The sequence below is a fragment of the Heloderma suspectum genome, chromosome 9, assembly GCF_057233095.1.
Source record: "Heloderma suspectum isolate Gila_16-S chromosome 9, 16-S_ref, whole genome shotgun sequence".
NCBI classification, from domain to species: Eukaryota; Metazoa; Chordata; class Lepidosauria; order Squamata; family Helodermatidae; genus Heloderma; species Heloderma suspectum.
In genome coordinates, this window is record NC_139466.1 from 37686897 (window position 1) to 37709886 (window position 22990).

A 22990-nucleotide genomic window follows, 5' to 3' on the forward strand; every position below is an offset into this window, starting at 1 on the left:
GGTAGGCCCTCAATTCGCGGGGGGACTTAGGGACAGGAGTGTCACGGATGACTTCAACTCTTTCTTGCCCTAGGCTCCGAGTCCCCTTAGTTATGTGGTAGCCTAGGAATTTTACAGTTGGTTGGGCCAACTGTACTTTTTCTTTTGACACTTTATACCCCCCCCCTGCTAGATAGTTGAGGAGGGAAACCATCCCACTCAGGCACGCATTCTTGGCCTTGGCTGAAATCAGGAGGTCGTCACAGTACTGGAGGAGATGCACCTCTGAGTGCTGCTGGACCCAGGGTTCGAGATCCTTTTGGAGCTGCTGGCCAAAGACCACCGGTGAGAGATTCAGCCCCTGAGGGATGACTGTCCATGCTAATTGAACTTTTGACCCCCCCCCCGGGCTTTCCCATTCAAAGGCGAACAAAGGCCTTGAATCAGGGTGGAGGGGGATGCTGAAAAAGGCGTCTTTTAGGTCTATGACAGTGAACCAGGCGTGCTCTTCCGGAATTCCTACAAGGAGGGTGTGTGGGTTGGGGACCACAGGATGGGGGGCCTCGATCTGCTGATTAATGAGCCGGAGGTCTTGCACTAAGCGGTAGCCCTGGCCCCCCCCTCCCCTTTTTGGCACAGCGATGATGGGCGTGTTATAGGGAGACATTATCTCAATGAGCCGGCCTTCTTCTCGGAGCTTTGTTATTACTGGTTGTAGGCCCTCCTTTCCTTGGCGGGAAAGGGGATACTGTTTCACATGAACAGGCCTCGCTCCCTCCTTGAGGGGAATTTTGTATGGTGCTGCCGACTTGGCACGAGAGGCCCCTCCAATCCCGGCCCAAGCTAGAGGGTTGACTCTGTTTTCTATTAAGCTCCAGTCCTCGGTGGCCTCTGGGATGGATTCTTCTGCAACCTTCAAAAGGGCCATTTGGTAGTTACTACTCTGCTGTTTAGGGAGCCGTATCTCCATCCTTCCGTCAGGAGTAAAAGCAATCTCAATTTGGAGTTTAGTCAATAAGTCCCTCCCTAGCAATGCCACCGGACAGGAGGGGGTACAGACAAATGCATGTTCTAGGTGTGTTTTCCCAACCTTGGTGAACAGGGGACGAGAGAGGGGCACTTGGGTTGCCCTTCCCTCGACCCCCATTATGGTGGTGAACCCCCCACCTCCCGTTGGGGGCTCACTGAGGGGGAGGACGGACAGGGCGGCCCCTGTGTCCACAAGGGCTTTGTAGGAGCGGCCCCCAACCTTTATTTTGACCATGGGGTCCCGTCTTGCTTCAGAGACGGCTAAGAGGGGGCCGGGCCCCGGTCTGTCCTAATCTCTTTCCTGTTCATACAGAACTCTCTGCGCTTCTCCCGTATTTTCCCCTCTCTCTTTCTGCTTCAAAGCCTCACAGTCACGCTTCCAGTGCCCCATTTTCTTACAAAAGGCACATTGATCTTTCCCCAGGGGAGATCCTTTCCTTTCCCCTTTCCTCCCCTTCCTAGCTCCCTCCTTGTCAGGTTTAAGAACCGCAGCAAGGAGCTTGGCCTGCCTTTTGTCTTTTTCTTTTCCTTCTTCTTCTTCTCGCCTCTCATAAACCTTTTGAGCTACTTCAACTAAAACTCCTAAGTCAGCTGCCAACCCTCCTTCAACTTTTTGCAACTTCTTTCTGATGTCCTGGCAGCTATTTCCCACGAACTGAGTCGTGAGGATCCTTAAATTATTTGGATCATTCAAGTCAATGTCTGTATATTTAGCGAAGGCTTCCCTCAGCCTTTGGAGGAACACAGCAGGAGGTTCGTTTTTGTCTTGCTTTAGAGTCAGGACTTTTTGCAAATTGGGGGCCCTTCTCGCGGCTTGCTTCATGCCTGCTAAAATGAGTCGAAAATAGTCAGCATGTAAGCGTCTATGTGCCGCTGTGGCCACCCCCCAATTGGGTCGCCCTGTGGGCAGAACCTCCACCGTCTCCTCCTCAGTTGCTTGGGGATTTTCCTCCCTATACTTGGCTCGTGCCCCTGCAAGGATGGTTGGCTTTTGGCTGAGAAAACAGGTGTTCAATAGCATTTGTGTATCGTCCCATGTGGGGTTGTGAGTAAGCCTCACATTCTCCATCAGAGACAGGAGTGGCCCGGGATCCTCTTCAAAGGAGGGGTTAAATTGTTTCCAATTATACAAATCAGATGTTGTGAATGGGACATAAACAAACATCGTCCCTTGAGGATGTTGGGCGGTAGGGTCGGGGACTTCTCTGATGGGGAAGGTGAACTTCACTGGTGGTTGGGGGTCCTTTCGCAGGTTGTAGTTAGGTCCCCCTTTTGCCTCTCTCTGTAGGACCTCCAATTTTTCCTCTAGGGAATATAGACGATCTTGGAGAGTGTCCTGGCGTTCAACTAGAGGGGTGGGGTCCTCCGGTACTATTTCATGAGAGGGGTCCTTCTCGGGGGCATCTAACCGCTGGGCGGGCCCCTCAGGAGAGGGTGGTGGTTGCAACGAGCGCCCTGCGACGGCTGTCCCGTAGGGAGGAGGAAGCAGTAGGTCCTCCGGTGCCGTGGCCACGACCCTGGGTGGTCCTTCTTTCGGTGGTTTCCTTTTGACCACCATGGGAAGGGCAAGGGACATGCATTTAACAACCCACGGAGCAGGCCTGCCGCCAAGGGGCACACAAGTTGCCCACGAATCAATATAAGGGAACTGGTCCCAACTTCCCCTCTGTGCTACTATTGTTCGCACATCAGATACCAAGGTTGGGTCAAAAGACCCCTCGGGTGGCCATTTGGGTTCTAATATTGGCCATTCCCGGGTGCAAAAAAAGACAAGACGATCCTTTGTCATCTTAGTTCCATAATCCTGCTTAAAATGTGACCAATTGCGCAAACAACACTCCAAGGGCGTATGGGACTTCTTCGCAGACTTAGATTGGGACCCGCCCATGACGGTGGGAATTTCAGTCAGCAATTCTTGCGCTTCGCCCTCCTCTGACCTAGCCCGTCTCCGGGGTAAGGAAATGCAGATCGGGGCTCCCCACTCGCTTCGCCCATAGGCGTCTCACACAATCACAAACACACCACCGTCCCGCGTTTATCCCCTGATGTAAGCTGTTTCACTTACCCCAAAAGCCTCTTCTGTCCCGCCCGCAGCTGCGTCCAGCTGCTTTATTGATCCACTGCCGGTGCCTAAAAGGAGTGATCACGTCTCCCTCTTCCTCTGGCGTTGGTCCCCAGGCACTTCTGCCGCCACCGTCGTGAGGAGAAGGCAGTATAAAACAACCGCCTGTGGCCACTTCTCCTCCGCGGCCCCTCGGCTCAGCGCGAAGGGGACGCGCCCCGAAGCAGGATCCGAGTCACGGCACCAAATTGTTAGATAAAAAGTCTTTGCTTTCGGTTTAGAAGAAAAGAATGCCAGGCAGGCAGCAGTGGATCCAACACTATTTTATTGAACGTTTTGCAAAACGGGTGCAGAGCAGTCTGGACCCCGAGACACGTGTGCAAAAGCCTTTTATATCATATCGCTTCTATTGTTCTCACCAGTAACCAATGAAACAGTTAGTACATCGGCTCACTAAGTTAATATCTAATAAACAGTCACTATCAGCTTACCAAGCCGTTAGTCATGAGTGCGTCAATATGATTCTCTTTTTGCTCCGCCTATATTTTCTCGCCACTCGGGCTCTTACGTAACTTGAGACGCCAATGGTTATGGAGTCTCCTTTTTCTAACACGGTGACCTCTGGGTAAGGGTGCACAGAGCTGCAGCCTTCCAGCTCAGGCCAGAGCATTCTACTCACAGGTAGACCTCGCCCTGTTCCATGGGGTGACCTCTGGGTAAGGGTGCACACAGCTGCAGCCTTCCAGCTCAGGCCAGAGCATTCTACTCACAGGTAGACCTCGCCCTGTTCCATGGGGTGACCTCTGGGTAAGGGTGCACAGAGCTGCAGCCTTCCAGCTCAGGCCAGAGCATTCTACTCACAGGTAGACCTCGCCCTGTTCCATGGGGCTGACCTCTGGGTAAGGGTGCGCACAGCTGTAGCCTTCCAGTTCAGTCCAGAGCATTCTACTCAGAAGTAAACCTCCCCCTGTTCCATGGGGCTGACCTCTGGGTAAGGGTGCACAGAGCTGCAGCCTTCCAGCTCAGGCCAGAGCATTCTACTCACAGGTAGACCTCGCCCTGTTCCATGGGGTGACCTCTGGGTAAGGGTGCACAGAGCTGCAGCCTTCCAGCTCAGGCCAGAGCATGCTACTCACAGGTAGACCTCGCCCTGTTCCATGGGGTGACCTCTGGGTAAGGGTGCACACAGCTGCAGCCTTCCAGTTCAGTCCAGAGCATTCTACTCAGAAGTAAACCTCCCCCTGTTCCATGGGGCTGACCTCTGGGTAAGGGTGCACACAGCTGCAGCCTTCCAGTTCAGGCCAGAGCATTCTCCTCACAGGTAGACCTCGCCCTGTTCCATGGGGTGACCTCTGGGTAAGGGTGCACAGAGCTGCAGCCTTCCAGCTCAGGCCAGAGCATTCTACTCACAGGTAGACCTCACCCTGTTCCATGGGGCTGACCTCTGGGTAAGGGTGCACAGAGCTGCAGCCTTCCAGTTCAGGCCAGAGCATTCTACTCACAAGTAGAACTCACCCTGTCCCATGGGGTGACCTCTGGGTAAGGGTGCACACAGCTGCAGCCTTCCAGTTCAGGCCAGAGCATTCTACTCACAGGTAGACCTCGCCCTGTTCCATGGGGCTGACCTCTGGGTAAGGGTGCACAGAGCTGCAGCCTTCCAGTTCAGGCCAGAGCATTCTACTCACAGGTAGACCTCACCCTGTTCCATGGGGCTGACCTCTGGGTAAGGGTGCGCACAGCTGCAGCCTTCCAGTTCAGGCCAGAGCATTCTACTCAGAAGTAAACCTCCGCCTGTTCCATGGGGCTGACCTCTGGGTAAGGGTGCCCACAGCTGCAGCCTTCCAGTTCAGGCCAGAGCATTCTACTCAGAAGTAAACCTCCGCCTGTTCCATGGGGCTGACCTCTGGGTAAGGGTGCACACAGCTGCAGCCTTCCAATTCAGGCCAGAGTATTCTACTCACAGGTAAACCTCACCCTGTTCCATGGGGCTGACCTCTGGGTAAGTGTGCCTGGGATTTCAGCCGTGAAGCATGAGCGGTTCATCCTACTGTGACTGAAGGGTCTGTCTTCCTGGTAAATGTGCATAATTGCCTCTGCACAATCCATTGTGTTTTTACTTAGAGGTAAATCCCACTGTGTTCCATGGGGCTGACTCCTAGGGAAGTGTGCATGAGAGTACAGTGCAATCTTCAATGTGTTTACTCAGAAGTAAAGCCCAGTCTATTCCAAATAAATGAATATTAAATAAATACACATAGGGATTGTAGGCTCTAAGTTTGAGCCTGTGTATGCTTATACAGAAGTGATGCCCGATGGGCCTTATGCCCAGGTAAGCAGCCTTACCATTACAGCTTTAAGGTGTTAGAAGTCAACCCCCACCCCTTTCTTCCTCCCTCATTTGTTTAATGCTCTTGTTTCAGAATATTGTAACCCCATAAAATTCCTGGACTTGTTTATATTAAGTACACAGTTGGTTACTAGGCCGACAGCTTGATCCATTCAGAGATGAAAGCGCCTAAGCCCATCTGAGTCAATGGGCTTAAGGGTGTAACTCTTCATAGGATCAGGCTATAAGAGGCCAGCAGGATTGCACGGCAAAATATGTTTCTGCTCCTTAGCTGCAAATACCCATATGTTTCCCCTGCCCTTTTTTCTCTTGCACCACAGACATAAGGTTCTGCTCATATAAGGTTCTATCTTAATATCTGGAATAACTTTCACCCGAACTTGCTGCTAACACCTTCTCCCATTCCCTCCTGTGCAGTGCAATCCTAAGCATGTTTACTCTGAAATAAATTCTGTTGACTTCAAGGGAACATCCTCTCTGCTCAGTGGGTAGTATCCAATGTTAGTTCTTTGTAGAGTAGAAGCATTGAAATGAATGGGACTTAAGTTAGTCATGATTCAAACCAGGTGATGTTCTCTTCCCAGATACTGAGATGTGGGACCTGATCCAGTCATGTTTTACCATTTCCTTATCCCAGAGGGGAAATTTGCAACATTATTTTCACATACTTTTATTTATTTATTACATTTATATTCCACCTTTCTTCCAAGGAGTCCAAAGCAGTGTGTGCTTTGCAACAACTCTGGGAGGTAGGTTAGGCTGCAGACACGGTGGGCTCCTCCCACTGCTTCCCCTGCTCACAAACTATATTATTATTTAGTCATTATTACCCCTAATTAGAAGGTGCAGTGCAGCTGGGAAGCTTCTGCTGTTATCAGCGATCTGCTGTCCCTCCAATTAGTCACTACTTTGCTCCAGTGCTAAGGAGGAGGGAAGCTTTTATGCATGTTCCACTGTCCTGCTCGGCACAGTTCTGATAACAAAGAAGGCATTCAGCAGGGTGCTGGAGAACACTGAACTCAGTAAATGCTATATAAGGGCTTGATCATCCCTCCCCCAAGGCATCCTCTTGAGCTGTCTTTCACTGCAGGAGAGGAAGCGTCTGGGCACTAGATCCATCACCCCAAAGCCAATTGCGGGTGGGTGTTTTGGTCAGGCATGCATGGAAGAGGCAGTAACCAATAAGTAGGGGAAGAGTGGTGGCCATATTCTGCCAGCACTGAAAGCAACAGCAGCAGCGAGGCAGGAGGACTTGGTTTTATAAAATAAAATACAAAGTGTGTGCGTTGCACAGCAGCAGCTCAGAACAGATGGATGATGATGATGATTCTTATTATTTATTACATTTCTATACCTCCCCATAGCCGAAGCGCTCTGGGCAGTTTACGAAGATTAAAAACCATCAAAAATACCATATACAAAGTTTTAAAAACCATAAAAACACACAAGAAAGACAACACACATCCAAAAACAACTTTAAGCAATCCACCATAACCATAAGACAAATATAGGCCCTGGTTAGAACTCATCATATGCTGCCAAATGCCTGAGAAAAGGGAAAAATCTTAACCTAGCACTGAAGAGATAACAGTGTCTGCACCAGGTGGGCCTCATTAGGGAGATAGTTCCATAATTGCTGGTGGGGACGGGACACCACCGAGAAGGCCCTCTCCCTTGTTGCTGCCTTCTGAGTTTGTCTCATAGGAGGCACCCTGAGGAGGACCTTAGATGCTCAGCATAGTGTATGGGTACGTTCATGTCGGGAGAGGTGCTCTGTCAGGTAAAGGATCTAATTCCAGACATTTTAAAATAAGTATTTATTCTCTTTTTGGGTTTTTTTTTTTAACCTCTTGGTTTTCCTCTGAGAAGCTCAATGGAGGAGTGGGGTTATATCCCCATTTGGGCACTTACTACAGCCAGGGCTGCTTACTTACAACTAAGAGCCACATAAGTTTCCTATGGACAGAATCTGAAGGTGTGAGGCCACTTTTCCTCACCCCTGGCAGGGCAAACTGTGACATATCACCCTTCCACCACCTGTGATTATTTTTGCCACTCCTCATAAATATTTTTACAACGCCAAGTACAAATTCTAGCTCCAGAATGTCAGTCCCTCTACATTCGCTCAACCTCTTCCTTGAGATAATACCTCAGAGCGACTATCACCTCAGCAACCACTGCTGTTGTGTTTTTCTCTTTTTCTTTTTTTTTTTTAAGAAAACCTTTTTATAAACCTTTATTAGGATGCTGCCACCACCCTCTTCATCATGAGAGACCCTTCCATTTTTGTGGGTGTAAATTCATAGGCTATGGCTTATTTCTTTCATGGTTTCATCGAACCCTTTTTCTGGTAACAAACAAGGCCGAGAATGGTATGTTTTGAAAGAACAGGTCAAACCTGAAACTTTTTACAAAGGATAAGACGTTTCAATGCAGTTTGAGTTTCATGTGGTAAAAATTATTGTTTCAAATGTTTATTAATTCCTTGCCTTCCCTACCCCTGCTGACAATAAGACGTTAAAATGATAAATATGCCTCCCAGGGGAATCTATCCCCCCTGCCCACCCGCCAGCCACTGGAGCCCAGCACCCTAATCCCACCCCTCAGAAAGCCAGTCCCCGTCTCCCCCTCTCAGAAGAACCACGAGCCTGTTGTTCCCTCCCTCTCCCAAGGGAAAAAGCAGCAGCCAATCAGGAGACACCATTTAAAATCTGAACAATCTAACTCTCCCCCCTCCATTACCATAGTTGTAAAGAGAAAGGACATCAAGCACTGTCAGGGTGGAAACCGAGCCCATAGAACCCCAGAGCAGTTCTGATTCTGAGGAGGAACAGCAATCCGTGGGAGAGGAGCTCGCTCATCCCTCACAGGCACAGCAGCTGGCAGAGATTCCTCCTCCTGGCATTCTTGGGATAGATAGTGACCCTGGCAGCGAGAGAGCGCTGGAGGGGGGCTTGCTGGACGCTCCGTGCAGACGCAGGGAGCAACGACAGATGGAGGGCGTGGAAAGGAGGCGTAGTGCCCATTTGGCGCGCAAGCAACGGTTGTGTCCCGTGGACCCAAGGGAAAGAGGGAGGAACTCTCCCTAGCCCATAAGTTCAGGGTCTGCAAGTGATTCTCCTTCAAACGGGGATCAACTGCCTACTCGGAGCATAGGCTACTCTGCTGTTCATTGCTTAGTCGCTGGTGATAGCATCTGAAAGAGTCATTAAGTTGTAAAAGGATTAAAGCCTTGAAAAGAATCCTTTTGTCTGTGTCTTGAGTTGGCTATTGGAGTAGACTGAAAGAGGCTGCTAGGGCGCTCCTGACAAGCACGCAAACAAAACTTTCGGTCACCATTAAACGACTAAACAAAATACCTTTTCATCCCACAAACTAAAAGTTCTGCATAGTTTCCCCTACCCTTGTGTCAATGTGTGTGCCCCGATTCGGATCGAGACCATGGTGCTCCAAGAGAGAAGAGGGGTTATATTTCTTCTGCATGCCAACACCTTTTTTTTTCTTTTTCTTTTTTTACTGAAATCCCCCTCCTGGGGGTAGGGGGTGGGGCGTTACACAGATTTTTTTTAAGCCTTTTTTCTTTAAGTCTTTTTTCCCTATTGTTTAACACCCCTCCGGGGGGGGGGGGGAATGGGTGTAAGCAAAAAGTTCAACCCCCCACCCTTCCCGGAGCACCATGGCCCTGATTCAGAACCTTTTCCTTTGCCGCCCCTCAGTGGTGGAAAGACCTGCAGGTGAAATGCTCTTGCTGACTTCCTTGAAGGTTTTTAAGCAGGCATTAAAGATGCTATTCTTCCAGCAGGCCTTCCCGTTTCAGAACTCCTGTTAGTTCTGCTGACTTTTGTATATTGTTTTAAGCAGTGTTGTTTTAAGCTGTGTTTTATTGGTGGATTTAAAAAAATAATGTTTTGAGTTCAAAGTTGTTTTAGTTATATGTTGTTGTATGTACTGTCCATATGTTTTTATGTAAATGGTTTTTAAAGTTTGTATATTGTATTTTAATGTTTTAACTTTTGTAAACTTCCCAGAGAGGTTTGGCTATGGGGCGGTATAGAAATATAAAAACATAAATAAAATAAAACAGGGCTGAGCTTGCTTACCCAAGAGTAGGGGAAACTATCTGGCTTTATCAGCAGACTAACAAGCAGGAATCAAAAGGTGGAGTTTTCCTGGAGATGCAGCAAGGGGGCAAAGCTTTCCCTGTTGTATGTCTGCCAGTCCTGCCAGAGAAAAAGATGGTTGTGGTGGAATCTGGGGTTAGATTGGGGTGCTGGCTCTTGAATGCAGAAGGCGTCGTCGGTGGGTTCCGCTGCAGCCCGGGAGAGAGGGAGGATCTTCTGTAGTGGGTTGGTTAGTGAGCAGAAAATGTGGACTTCACTGAATTCCTAAATACATAGAGACCTGTGTAGTTTAGTACAGTTAGGATGCAATCTTATGCATGTTTAGACAGAAAAAAGCCCTACAACTTCCAGTATAGCTGGCTGGGGCATGCTGGGAGTTGTAGGACTTTTTTCTGTCTAAACATGCATAGGATTGCACCCTTAGTAGACTTTAGCAGGCTTATAGAGGTAGGCCCCTTAATTGGGGCCCGTGGGTGGGGTGGGGACAATGTCTATAGTGAGCCTCTCACATACTTTTAATTAGTATCAAGCCAGTACAGTTTTGAAGGGGGTGTCAGAAAGAGAGAAGGGGTGTCGGGGGGGAGTGTCAGAAAGAGAGAAGCAGTATCAGAGAGAGAAAGAGAAGCAGTATCAGAGAGAGACAGAGAGAGGAGGGGGTGTCAGAAAGAGAGAGAGGAGGGTGTCAGAGAGCGAGTGAGCAAGAGAAGGGGTGTCAGCGAGCGAAAGAAGGGGTGTCAGCGAGCGAAAGAAGGGGTGTCAGCGAGCGAGCGACAAGTAGTGTTTATTCTTCTTTCCCTCTGTCACCAACATCCTGTCCTCTTTAGGTAAGAAGCCACAAGATAATTGTACTTTAGTTGTGAGTGGTCATACATGAGAACTGGTATAGTGCAGTGGTGAAGTGACTGAGCTCAGCTAGGAAGTCTGGTTTGAATCTTGCCTCTGCCATTAACTCATTAGGTGACTTAAGGCCAGCCACACACCCTCAGTTCAGTCCCCCCGCCCCCACCTTATGCAATATGGGAGGTAGTAACCCTACTTTACAGGCTTGTTGGAAGGATACCACTACTGCCGTATTTTGTAATGTTGTTGTATTTTTTATGAATTGTTGTAAACCGCCCAGGGAGCTTTGGCTATGGGGCAGTATAGAAATGAAATTAATAATAATAGTAATAACAACTGTGCATATGCCTGGCTATTTCACCCTTTTCTCATAGAGGGATGGCTTATCTCACCCATGGCGTGGGAAGATTTCACTCCTAAGTAGGAAGGCTAGTGGCTCTCTCTTAAAAAAAAGTAATTAGATTTCTAGGCTAAAATGCTGGAGGACCTTCGAGGGGGAGGCAGGCTCCCCCCCCCGCCGCCCCCGCTCTTTCTGGGAGGGGAGTATATTTGTGTGTTTCTCCCTGTCAGCTCCTAAGCTGAGGGAGAAAACTATAAAAGCAAGTGGGCGAGTTTTGATCTTCGGTCTCGCTCTAAAGAGAAATATGCATGCTACCAGCGTAGAGAAATGTGCAGTCCTGAGGAACAGCCTTAGTCTATCTTGGGGACTCAGGGAGACATTCAGGGTGTGGCAAAGATCTGGTTGCTCACCTAAAAGGAGGTGTGAACTTTCTTTGCATATGTATTCTGCATCCATTTTCTATCAGTAAGTTCTCATCTTTTGCACAAGTAGCTTGATTCATCTTGGTAACCAAAAGAATCTGATGCCTGGGATCTGACAGAATCAGGACCCCAGATCAATACATCTTCCTTAGTGGGTCTTCTCCGCCCCCATATACAGGATCATTGTCCGCCCCCTGTCCCCTTCCACTGTCACATGGGTGGGGCGCTAGGACCCCGTTGCTGGCAAAGGTGCTCTGGGTGGGGTGTTGGACCAGCAATCTCTGGCCAGGAGAAAGGGATGGGATGCCCAAATCAAACCCAAGTACATGGATGAGTTGTGTTTTTTTCTCCCCTGGATGATGCAGGTTTTGCATGTTTGCCTACTTTAACTTGTACAGGATTTTCTTGGCTATGTGTCTGCTTTGGCCAAGAAAATGTGGTTAATGGTTGAGGGGAGGGGACCCACAGGAGTGATGGTTCCGGTGAACAGTATGGTTTTGTGGTTGTGGGTGATTCAGCGTTTTTCATTTCAGGGAGAGAAAAGGGGTGGGGAGGCCATTCAGCAGGAGCTGTGGCCAGGAGAGTGGTTCAGATATTAAGAATAAAACTATGCTCAAATTCATCATCACAAGGACTAGTAAGGATCTGTTTTTCGGTTTTCTTAGTTCTATCTGGCCATTGAATTGTGTGGTTTTTTCAGTACGTGACTTTCGATTAGAGTTCAAAACTGCGAGGATCCAAGCATTTCAAGTACAAGTACCAATCAACTGATGAGGTTCCTTTCTCTGTCTCTCATTTATCCTCCCCTGCCCCAGCTATCTCTGTAATCTTCCTCTAAAAACAAACTTTACAGAAACTTTCTCCCCACCTTTCCAAGTTTTACCTTTATAATCAAATTATTCATCCTTATTTACACTTTTTAATTAATATTTTTAAAGGAAAAAAGAGAACTTTCATAGAGAATCTAGGGGCAGGGGTGTTTAAAGACAGAGAAAAATATTAATGATATTGCATCTTAAAGGATTAGTGTGACCTCATAGAAGGGAAAATGTTTGAAAATGTTTTCGTGATTTTTTTTATTCAGAATTAAGAGCATGGGAATAAAAAAGCAACTTCTTGAAATGCTTTCAGCCTTTTGCTTCCTAGCTATATTAATCTCTAGATCCAGTAATCTGAAAAAAATTACCCTGGAGGATATTTTAAAATATAATATTCAACTTTGCTACCTGGTGGTTCTTAGTTTTATTAGGCTCGTCATAGAATGAGCCGAAAATGTAAACACTGCTATGAGACAGCTTTCTTTAAAATGAAAGTATAGTGGCCTGTGCATACATTGAAATACTACCACTGTAACTTTGGCCCTGAACACATCTTGTAGTCAAGACCCATGCATTTCACAGTGGGATTTACCTCCAACCCATTGGCTAAATTTCCTAAACACTTTCCTTGATTCACAGATTCCACTTAATTGGTTTCCAAGGCTATGATACTAATGCCACAATACTAAATCAGTATTGTTAATTAATATTAAAGATTACTAAGGGTGAGAACAGTTTGCTCCTAAACATGTTTGTGAAAGTAAGTCCCACACTAAAATCAGTGGTACTTACTGCTGTATATATGTTCAGCATTTCAGATCAAGGCTGAAATCTCTAGTCATTCTTAGATTAAAGGATGAACAATAAGGTTTTAAAAGTTGAAAGTGACTTGAGAGAGAAATACTGTGATGTGAACGCATTTCTTTTTGGTCAGCTCTTGTCAAAACAATTTTGGAAATAATCTTGAGACTTGTTTAAAGTGCACATCCCACGAGCAGCTATCCCTCTTTCAGACCAAATCACTGAAAAAGCAGCTACCATCACCTGTTTCCAGCCTAACACTACATTGCTTCTAGGGTATAATGTATGTCCACAGACCTCAAACCCATTGATGAAAAGAATACTGGAGTAAATGCATGGTACAACTGTGTGTTTAATACTTCACTTTTAACCCAGGAGTGTTCCCCCCGCCCCCCAACAGTATAAACTGCTGAACGTAATCTCAGTACAAATATCTAATAATTATGACAAAGAGTCTTGTGGTACCTTGAAGGCTAACAGTAGGAACCTACATGTCAACTTACAAATAAACCCCACTGTGTTCTGTGCAACTGCTCCCAGGAAAGTGTGGCTAGGACTGCTGCATTCTCTGCATTCTTTGGCTAAATGCAATAGCATGCAGGAGAACTACTGCTTTCTCTCTGTAGAAAGCTACTGTTTTCTCTCTCCCAGGGTAGGGGCAAAGCAGAAGAACAGCAGGGTTTGATCCCCTCTGAATTAGGAATGTGAACAGTGCTCCTTGGTATTGTCTACATCAGGGTGGGCAGACTTCAGTCTTGTGGGATCTACTTTGCATTACTTCCCAGTGGGTTGTGCTCACAATCAAGCTTGGGAATTAAATTTTCTCAGAGTCAGATTAGCTAATGAGCCTGAGATGGGTGAGTGTACTTGAGGGTTTTCCTTTCCTTCAGAATGTGGCTGGGCTCACTTGCTGGATTCAGCTGCAGAAAACAGGAGAGAAGGTATTCACAAGTGCATGAAAATGCTTTAATAAGCCTGACACTGTTCTGAAAGGTATTTCCTTCCTCAGGGGCCATTTGCCTTTCTCCATGTATATTTTGAGAAATCTTACCGATGCTTCCTCTAAGCATCAGGCTTATTAGAGCATTTCAAATAACTTCTCTCCTGTCTTTTGACTACCTTAGATCAGGCCATGATGCAACTTCAAGTCCCAACCCACCTAATCCCCTGTAGTTCAGTGCAGATTACCATTTTACCACAGTAGCACATGGACTAGATATAGTGATGGCCACCAACTTGGATGGCTTTAAAAGGGGATTAGAAAAATTCCTGGAGGAGAACCTATCAATGGCTACTAGTCCTGATGGCTATATGCTACCTCCAATATCAGAGGCGGTATGCCTATGTACACCAGTTGCTGGGGAACATGAGCGGGAGGGTGCTGGTGCACTCATGTTTTGCTTGTGGGTTTCCTGTGGACAGTTGGTCGGCCACTGTGTGAACAGAATGCGGGACTAGATGGACCCTTGGTCAGATCCAGCATGGCTCTTCTTATGTTCTTATGACTTAACAATTATCTTTCTCACCAAGAGAATGCAGAATCACTGTGATAAATTAACCATTTGTGGAGTGGTATCTGTATGCCCCCCCCTTTTTTTTCCAGTTGGAAGGGTACCAAGTTTGAACCTAAGTTCCTTTCCGTCTGCAGGTTTTACAGGATCTTGGCTACAGCAAACTAGTCCTCCAGGTTGGCAGGGGCACCCTGTGTCCAGATTCAGTCAGCACGGCTACATTTACCCTGGAAGTGTTCAGGTTCAAGAACTCTCTATCCAAAGATGTGCAAACAGCGGATCTTGTCATAAGTCATGCAGGTAAAATGCTTCAGGGTTGAATTAGCAAGATCTCATTTGGCAACAAACAGAATGCCAGAAAGGCAAGTCCAACTGAATGGCACACTTTGCTCATGCAACAAAATGATAAGGAGAAAGTTGGGGGGAGAACAGTTTTTCCCCATACGTGGAAAGGTAGAGTAAATCACTTGCCTCCCCTTTCATAAGCTCCGTAAGGTGCAATCCAATATATGCTTAGACTGTCTAAACTTGCATAGGATTGCACCCTTATTTTATTTGTTTGTTAGATTGCTCTATTCTGCAGGCTCAGAGTGGCTTACAGCAGTTTTTTAAAATGTTAACGTTATTAGGCTCAATATGAATTTCTGGCTGCAGTCATAACCCATAAATATGCTAGTACAGCACAACATTTGAGAGACCTTAACTCACAATAAACAGCTGTACTGAAAATAGCAGCAGGGGTTAAACTAGTGTTTATAAACTTTACAGATCAAGTTTCAGTGTGATCTCTGTTTCAGTGCTCAAGTGAGATACCGCATTAGAATGTGTTCTACATCTTTCTTGACCCCTTGAAAATAAGCTGATGTTTGAGCTAGAAGTATAGAACATGCACAGTAAATTTTATTCAGATATCTTAATATTCAATGGAAACTGTATGTTATAAGCAAACATTATTGAATAGATGAGTTGAACTGAAAATCTCACTTCATTCAGCCAATGACTTGTATGTGCGATACATTCCAAGACACAGGCTGGGTTCAGACAACATGATAACACACATTCAGAGGTTGAGCGTGGGTTGTTGTTGAACCGTGTGTTGTTGTTGAAACATGAGTTAGCATGTTGTCTGTACCCAGCCATGCTAACAAACCATGGTTTGTTAACCATCTTAACAGTTTCAGTAAAAAATAGCATGCATTTAAGCAAGTATTCATTAACCTTTTAAGTTAAGTTTTAATTTTTGTGAACCGCCCAGAGAGCTTCGGCTATTGGGCGGTATAGAAATAAATACATACATACATACATACATACCTTTAATTTCTGAAGGTGGAAAACTGCTTAAGGCCTCTTGAAGGTAGGTGCATGCCTTTTTGGAAGGTTCCACTTTAGAAGAATGAGGCAAGGCCATCTGCTTCAAAGTTGGCCACATCCTGCCTCTACCTAGCCCCTTGTTTGAAACTAATATCAACAATGAGAGAGGAAGATGTTGTGTGCCATAAGTGTATACTTCTAATGTGGATCTGTTTGGGGCATTTTGTATGTTTTTAAATCGAAGCAAGGCATGAAGCAAACTATGGAGTCTGTGGAGCACTCTTTTCTCAATTTTTAGCATGTCTTGCTTCCAGTTTCGAAATACTTTTTTTTTTCAGAATTGCTTTTTTGGCCTTTAGTACTTGGTAGCAGTGATAGTGGGGAAGAGAGAGTAGGATGTGAAAAGCTGAAGGAGGAGCCAACAGTGTTATGTTTATAGTTGGCCACAAAACCACACCCTCCCACTTGTGTTCTCCAGCAAGTAATACTGCCTCCAATACTGGAGGTTACAGATAGTAATCAAGAACTGGGCATGTTTAGCCTTGAGAAGAGAAGACTGATGGGAGACATGATAGCGCTCTTCAAGTACTTGAAAGGTTGTCACAGAGAGGAAGGCCAGGATCTCTTCTCGATCATCCCAGAGTGCAGGACACGGAATAATGGGCTCAAGCGACAGGAAGCCAGATTCCGGCTGAACATCAGGAAAAACGTCCTGACTGTTAGAGCAATACGACATTGGAACCAATGACCTAGGGCGGTGGTGGGCTCTCCCACACTGGAGGCATTCAAGATGAGGCTGGACAGCCACCTGTCAGGGATGCTCTGACTTGGATTCCTGCATTGAGCAGGGGGTTGGACTCAATGGTCTTGTAGGCCCCTTCCAACTCTACTATTCTATGATTCTATGAAGAACCCAACAACAAACCATGTGGGCTCTCTTCATGGTTTGTTCATGGTTAACAAACCATGGTTTGTTAGCATGGCTGGGTTCAGACAACATGATAACCCACAGTTCAACAGTAACCCACACTCAACCCATACTCAACCCCTGAGTGTGGTTATCATGTTGTCTGAACCCAATCACAATATATGTATTCGGACTAAGCCCATTTCTTCCTTAGTATCGGCCATAATATGTAGTTTGAGGGATGGAGTTTTTCAGAATTCTAATTCACAACTGAGTGCTGGATTCTTTTCACTGAAGCTTTGCCCTAATATATAAAATTGTTGCTTTCAAGGCAAAACATCAGAAATTTGGAAGACTGTGCACCATATCAGTAGGGTCAACTTTATTTAATTTATTTATATCCTGCATTTTAATGTTAAATAAGTCAAATTAATGGAAGACTGGATCTTTGACAATAGGTTAAAAAGAGCTGCCTTCTGGGGTCGGGGGGAGAAACTCACTTTAAAACGAGCCGTTACAGGAATTAGGGTTTTAGACCTGGTGCTCTTTGGTATGAATGTTTGTTGGCTTGTGCTACTAAGTGAACTTGAATGATCCAGCTTAAACTCTTCATTTCTGTTTTACTTCTCCAGGTGCAGGCAGCTGCCTGGAAGTACTGGAAGCTGGGAAACCGCTACTGGTTGTTGTAAATGACAAGCTTATGGACAATCATCAGCTAGAACTGGCAAGACAGCTTCATAGAGATGGGCATCTCCTTTACTGCACTAGCAAGTATGGCTCTTCTTTGACACCGTTTGGTTGCCCTTATATAAACTATCCTTGGCGTCTTCCAAATGCACATACTGCTGCTGCAATTAGACCCCAGATTCACTGGCTATCAGGGCTCTCCTGGTGCAGAGGCCACTGAAAGGGATGGACTCAGAATCCTTTAGAATCTGAACAAACTGAGAAGGGGAAGCTCTTATCTTGCACCCTGGACCTAAAGATATTAGCCCTGGTCCAGACATCAGTTAGGGAGGCATCACAAGCAAAAACAACAACCAGGTCCTCTGCCCCCTCCCCCTGGCTTTTCCATATATGTGGTTGGTTGTCTTGCAGATGAGCAGACTTGGCTAGAACTAGGAAACAAGCAGCAAGCTGTAGCAGCTGCTGGCATGCGTGGCAAATGCTCCTCCTATTCAGTGCTCAGCTGTATATTCCCAACAGCTCAAAAAGGAACACTCGGAGAGAAAAGTATATAAAGTTATGGTGAGAAACCGTGGCCATCTTGTTGACCTCTCTGGAAGTAAGCCTGTGATGATACATGTCTGAAACCAGTGGACCACAACCAGAAAAACGGTGTTTAGAGTCAATCAGAGTGCAAGCCTATGCATGTTTAGACAGAGAAAAGGCCTACAACTCCCAGCATGCCCCAGCCAGCATGGCTGGCTGGGGCATGCTGGGAGTTGTAGGCCTTTTCTCTGTCTAAACATGCATAGGCTTGTGCCCTAAGTCTCTTATCATCATTAAGAAGCCTTCTCTGAAAAGCCCCAGCCAAAATTCGGACTCTCCATGTGGAATTCAATTTGTTTGTTTACAAGTATTTATAAACTGCTTAGATTTTAAGATTTCCAAGTGGTGCACACAAATAATAAAAACATCAAAATAAAGATCAGTACATAGAATATATTGTGTCTACATCAGATGGTAGGCGACCCTACACTGGGAAGGCTCGTATAAAGAGATGGGTCTTCCCCATTCATCGAAAACTAAAAAGTGTTGGCCCATGTTTAATCTCAGGGGCGTGAATGATTTTAGTGATTTGAACTAGTTTTACTGTGTGCTTTTGTTTCATGCACTTCTTTGAAAGCCACTCTGAGATTATTTTATACAGAAAGGTGGCATACACGTTTTAAAATAATAAATATTGCATAAGGAACAGTTTGCACCTGCGCTGCTCCCAGTTGTCAAGACTTGTTGAACCATAAATGCCTGGGTGAACAGATCACCTTAGACTATGGGAACACAGTAATCCTTGGCGAGAACCATTACTTCAGGTGCAGTGACTCCATGGAAGTCCAAGATGGATGCCATTCAAGGACAAAGAGTAGGGCCATGGCTCGGTGGCAGAGCCCCTGCTTTGCATGCAGAAGGTTCCAGGTTCAATCCCCAGCATCTCCAGGTTAGGGCTAGGAAAGAATCCTGCCTGAAACCCTGGAGAGCAGCTGCTGCCAGTCAGTGTCAGCAGTACTGGGCTAGATGGACCAAGGATCTGACTCAGTATAAGGCAGCTCCTATGTCCTACATGCAAGCCAGGCTGTAGGGCCAGAGGGATATGATGGAAGACCTCCAAGTCACCAAGGAGTTGGCTCAACAGGAACTCTCTGCCTGAAGTCCTCACGTTCATCTCGCAGCTTGAGCTAACAGAGGAGATGAAATAGTTTGCTGAGCCAACTTTTAAAGGCGTGTTAAGCTCAGCAGCAGAAAACAAAGCTTCATTAAGAGATGTCCTAGATCAGGGGTGCACAACCTTTGGCCCTTAGGAGAAATCTGACCCTCTTGGGGTCCCAATCTCACCCTCTAGTATTCCTCAAATGGCCATGGCCCCTTCTCCTTTCCCTGGACTGCTGATCGTTTGGTAGTTTCCCCTTTTTTACACATGTTCCCCATTCTAAAAGGTTGAAATGTCTCTCCTAAATGCCACTGAGAGCTTTAAGCTGAAATTTGCTGGCATTTTTGGTATTTTGTCCCTACCTATGTTGCCTTTGGCCCCCAGCCACCACTGGAATGCGGCCCCCGAGAGCTCCTTTGGGATTGAATTTGGCCTCAGGCTGAAAGAGGTTCTCCACCCCTGGTCTAGATAGAGAAGAATCACCAGAAGGAGAAGGTCCAGGAAAAACAACCTGGAGAAGGCCAAAACATTATTTAGGTGCTAAGCTGAGCAACTTCCATTCTCAGAGTCTACACTGGGAGCTATACCCGATTCTTCTCAGCCTGACCCACTTGGATACCTTCTGCTGAACTCATTTCACAGGTTGCTGGACTCATTTCACAGGTTTTTTTTTTTCATTTCCCTTCTGCTGGACTAATTTCACAGGTTGTTTCCTTTTAGGCCTTGTTCAGAACCAGTTCTGTTCCAGAGCTTTCTTCCAAGTCTTTCTGAAGGTGGCTGCAAGGGAACATATATATATTTTTCCCCCGAGGAATGAAAACTTCCCAATCTGCTTAAAGACCAAGAAACACCAGTACCGCTGGCTGCAATCCCCCCTCCCCCAAACCATTAACCTTGGCATATCGCAAGATGGCTTCAAACCTTGCCACAAAGTTAAGAAACGACAGTGCATACTTCAAAAGATGTCAGTGAAGTGATGATGTGGCTTTGCAAGGAACACCAGAGAGGCCATAAAATGAGTCCGTAGAACAATTTGTTTTCAAAGCTCATGCACCAGTCTCCTGGCCCCTCTTTTTATTAAATAATGCAGTTTGATCAGATTTTCGACCTGTTTGTTCTCTGAAGGGCTGTTTTTTCTTGTGGATTGGAGTCATTTTTCAAATATCCCAGTCAAGAGGTGGGAACAACCAAGTAGTAGAAGTGTGATAGAGGAAAGAGAAGCCCGTCATCTTCCACTGGCTGTCCAGGATGCCTGTGGTGGTATATTTTTAATTCCTCTTCCTGCACTGTTGTTTTTATTATGCTTATTTTTAATTATTGTCTCATTGTTAAATTGGGTGTTTTGTGCTTTATTATTCTTGGCTTTGAGAATTTTTAAATTGAAGAGCAGACAGTCTTCATAGCAATAAACTAAATATATTTCCCACAATACCTACAGACCGCTGTGCCTCTGGATAGCCCATCTAGAACCCTTGTCCCCCTGTCTTTTTGAGCAGGGAGTACGCCACCTCTTCCCACTCCCAAACATCTCACTATTTTTGTCCAGAAGCTACAAGGAAATTCCCTATTCTCTATGTCTTTTTTCTTTCTATAGCAGAAGACAGAGAGTTCTGTAGTCTATATTTATTTTTGGTTCTTTATTCTTCTGAAACCATTACAGTAGATGCAGTACTGCTGCTGGAAAAAGAAACGGCAACCCTACGTCTCATTCTCGCAACTCTCTCTGATTACTAACAGTGCAAAATGTGTGATGGAAAATAATTGCTCTGTAAGTTTTTCTCTGCCCCACAAGCACCAGCCAGCGAAGTGGAAGGCAGGGAAAGCTGAAGCACAGTGGGATCGCATCACGCATCTTATGTTGTTAGATATAGGGAAGAGGAGGAGCAGCACTGCTGTTTTTGGTGGCAGCAGTGCGTCTGCCGTAATTTCAAGTGCCCCCCATGGAAACCTTGTCAATTTGATTACTGAATCCAGTACTGTCTTGAAGTAGGGGATCAAACCCCTGCTTAGCCAGGAAGCTCAGCTAGTGCCTTTGGTCAAGTCATTATCACTTAGCCTGATCTACCTTGGAGGGTTCTTAGGATGATAAAAATGAGTGAATACTATTTGCCCCCACCAAATAGTTCCAATTTTCCTTGGAGGAAAGGCAGGATACGAGCATGATAAATCTCCCATGCTAATTTTGGTGTGTGTTCTGTTGTTTTCCTATAGGACCCTTGTAGAGACTCTTCAGTCAATGGATTTGTCAACTCTGAAGCCTTTTCCTCCTGGCCAGCCAGAAAAATTTGCTGCATTCATGGACAGAGTGATGGGCATTTGAAGAAATGGGCTATAAAAGAAAGCTCACACATTTTAAACTAATGCTATTTGCATAAGTTCAGCATGGCTGTATGCATGTGCATTTGTAACACCAAATGAATTAAAATTATGGACCAAACCATTTGCTGGACAGAGTCAATTTGAATAGAAAGGAGTTTGGCGCAAAAGGGCTTTGGATAAATGCAGGCTACATTGTACAACATAACTGAGCTGAAGAAACAATGGCTGCATTCGGACGATTGCAGGGGCGAAAGAAGCCACCGTGGCTTTCCCCCCGCTTGCGCTACATGCGCAACTGCGATTTGCACAATTACCCACAATGCAGCATGGCTTGCCATATTATCCGAACCTAGCGCAGTGTGCAGCAGGAGTGGCTTCTTATCAACACCACAACCCCTGCTACAAACCATGGGTTGTGGTATGGGTAAGCCACCCCTGCCGTGCACTACATCGGGTTCAGATGACATGGCAATTATGCAAATCGCTGTCGCGCATGCAGGGGAAGAAGCCAACATGGCTTCTTTCGCCCCCTGGTTGTCTGAACCGGTCAAACTAAAGCAAAGGGATCATACCCTTGTGAATAAAATATCTTGTGAAAGCTATTTCTATTAAAAAATACATTTGCAACAGACCAGGTTAGTTTTGGTTTTAAGATTTAACTGCGAGAACAGCTCCAATAGCGCCCAATAATAGTCTTCACAAATGTAGGAAGAAAACCAGACCATGAAGCACATGGTCTTCGATGTCTATATACTAATGCCCAGAGTATGGGAAACAAACGGAACGAACTTGAACTCTTAATACAGAAGGGAAATTATGACTTGATAGGTATAACTGAGACTTGGTGGGATGACTCTCATGACTGGAATAGAGCAATTCAAGGATATAACTTGTTCAAAAAGAACAGAAGGAACAGAAAGGGAGGTGGGGTTGCACTATATGTGAAAAATACGTATCTCTGCACAGAAATACAGGAGGATGAGCTTGGTAGCCCTATCGAAAGCACCTGGGTTAAAATAAATTGAGCAAAGAATGAAAGGAACATGGTAGTCGGAGTCTACCCAATTAAGGCCACCCAATTAAGGAGAAGACGAGGATGAAACTTTTGAAAAGCAAATAGCCAATGTTTCAAGGAAGCATGATGTAGTAGTAATGGGGGACTACCCCGATATTTGTTGGGAGACAAATGCTGCAAAACATGGCCCCTCCAGGAAATTCCTGACTTGCGTGTTGGATAACTTCCTCCTACAGAAAGTAGAGGAAGGAACTAGAGGATTGGCTATCCTTGACTTGATCCTAACTGACAGAGATGACTTAGTGGGTAAAGTAGTAGTTACAGGAACTCTGGGGAAAAGTAACCATGGTATACTTGAGTTCTTGGTTCTAAGGGAAGCAAAAGCCGAGTGTAGCCAAAGCCGTACCCTGGATTTTAGGAAAGCTGATTTTAATCATCTCAGAACAATGATCAGTAAGGTCCCATGGCAAGCGACGCTAACGAGAAAAGGAGTCCAAGATGGGTGGGAGCTTTTAAAAGAAATTCTCAAGGCCCAATTACAAACAATTCCAACAAGAAAAAAACGTGGAAGACAACAGAAGAAGCCAGTGTGGCTTCACAAAAAGCTAAGAGATGACCTGAAAACAAAGAAGTACACATACAGGAAGTGGAAAGAAGGCCAAGCAACAAAGGAAGAGTACAGGCAGGTAGCACAGAATTGCAGGGATGGTGTCAGGAAGGCTAAAGCTGAGAACAAGCTGAGGTTAGCGAGGGATGCTATAAAAGCACAAAAAAGCTTTCTTCAGCTATGTGCATAG

General features: G+C 45.9%; 1 protein-coding gene across 1 annotated transcript in view; it reads left to right on the top strand.

Moving 5' to 3' along the window:
• Positions 1–21299, top strand: part of LOC146338612 (UDP-N-acetylglucosamine transferase subunit ALG13-like) — a 34863-nt gene extending 13564 nt beyond the window's left edge. Inside the window, exons 2-4 of the mRNA XM_084814150.1 lie at positions 14408–14570; positions 17121–17259; positions 21071–21299. Coding sequence (XP_084670276.1) covers positions 14408–14570; positions 17121–17259; positions 21071–21179 — 411 coding nt within the window. The 3' untranslated portion in view covers positions 21180–21299. The remainder of the gene's footprint in view (positions 1–14407; positions 14571–17120; positions 17260–21070) is intronic.
• Positions 21300–22990: the final 1691 nt, after the last annotated feature.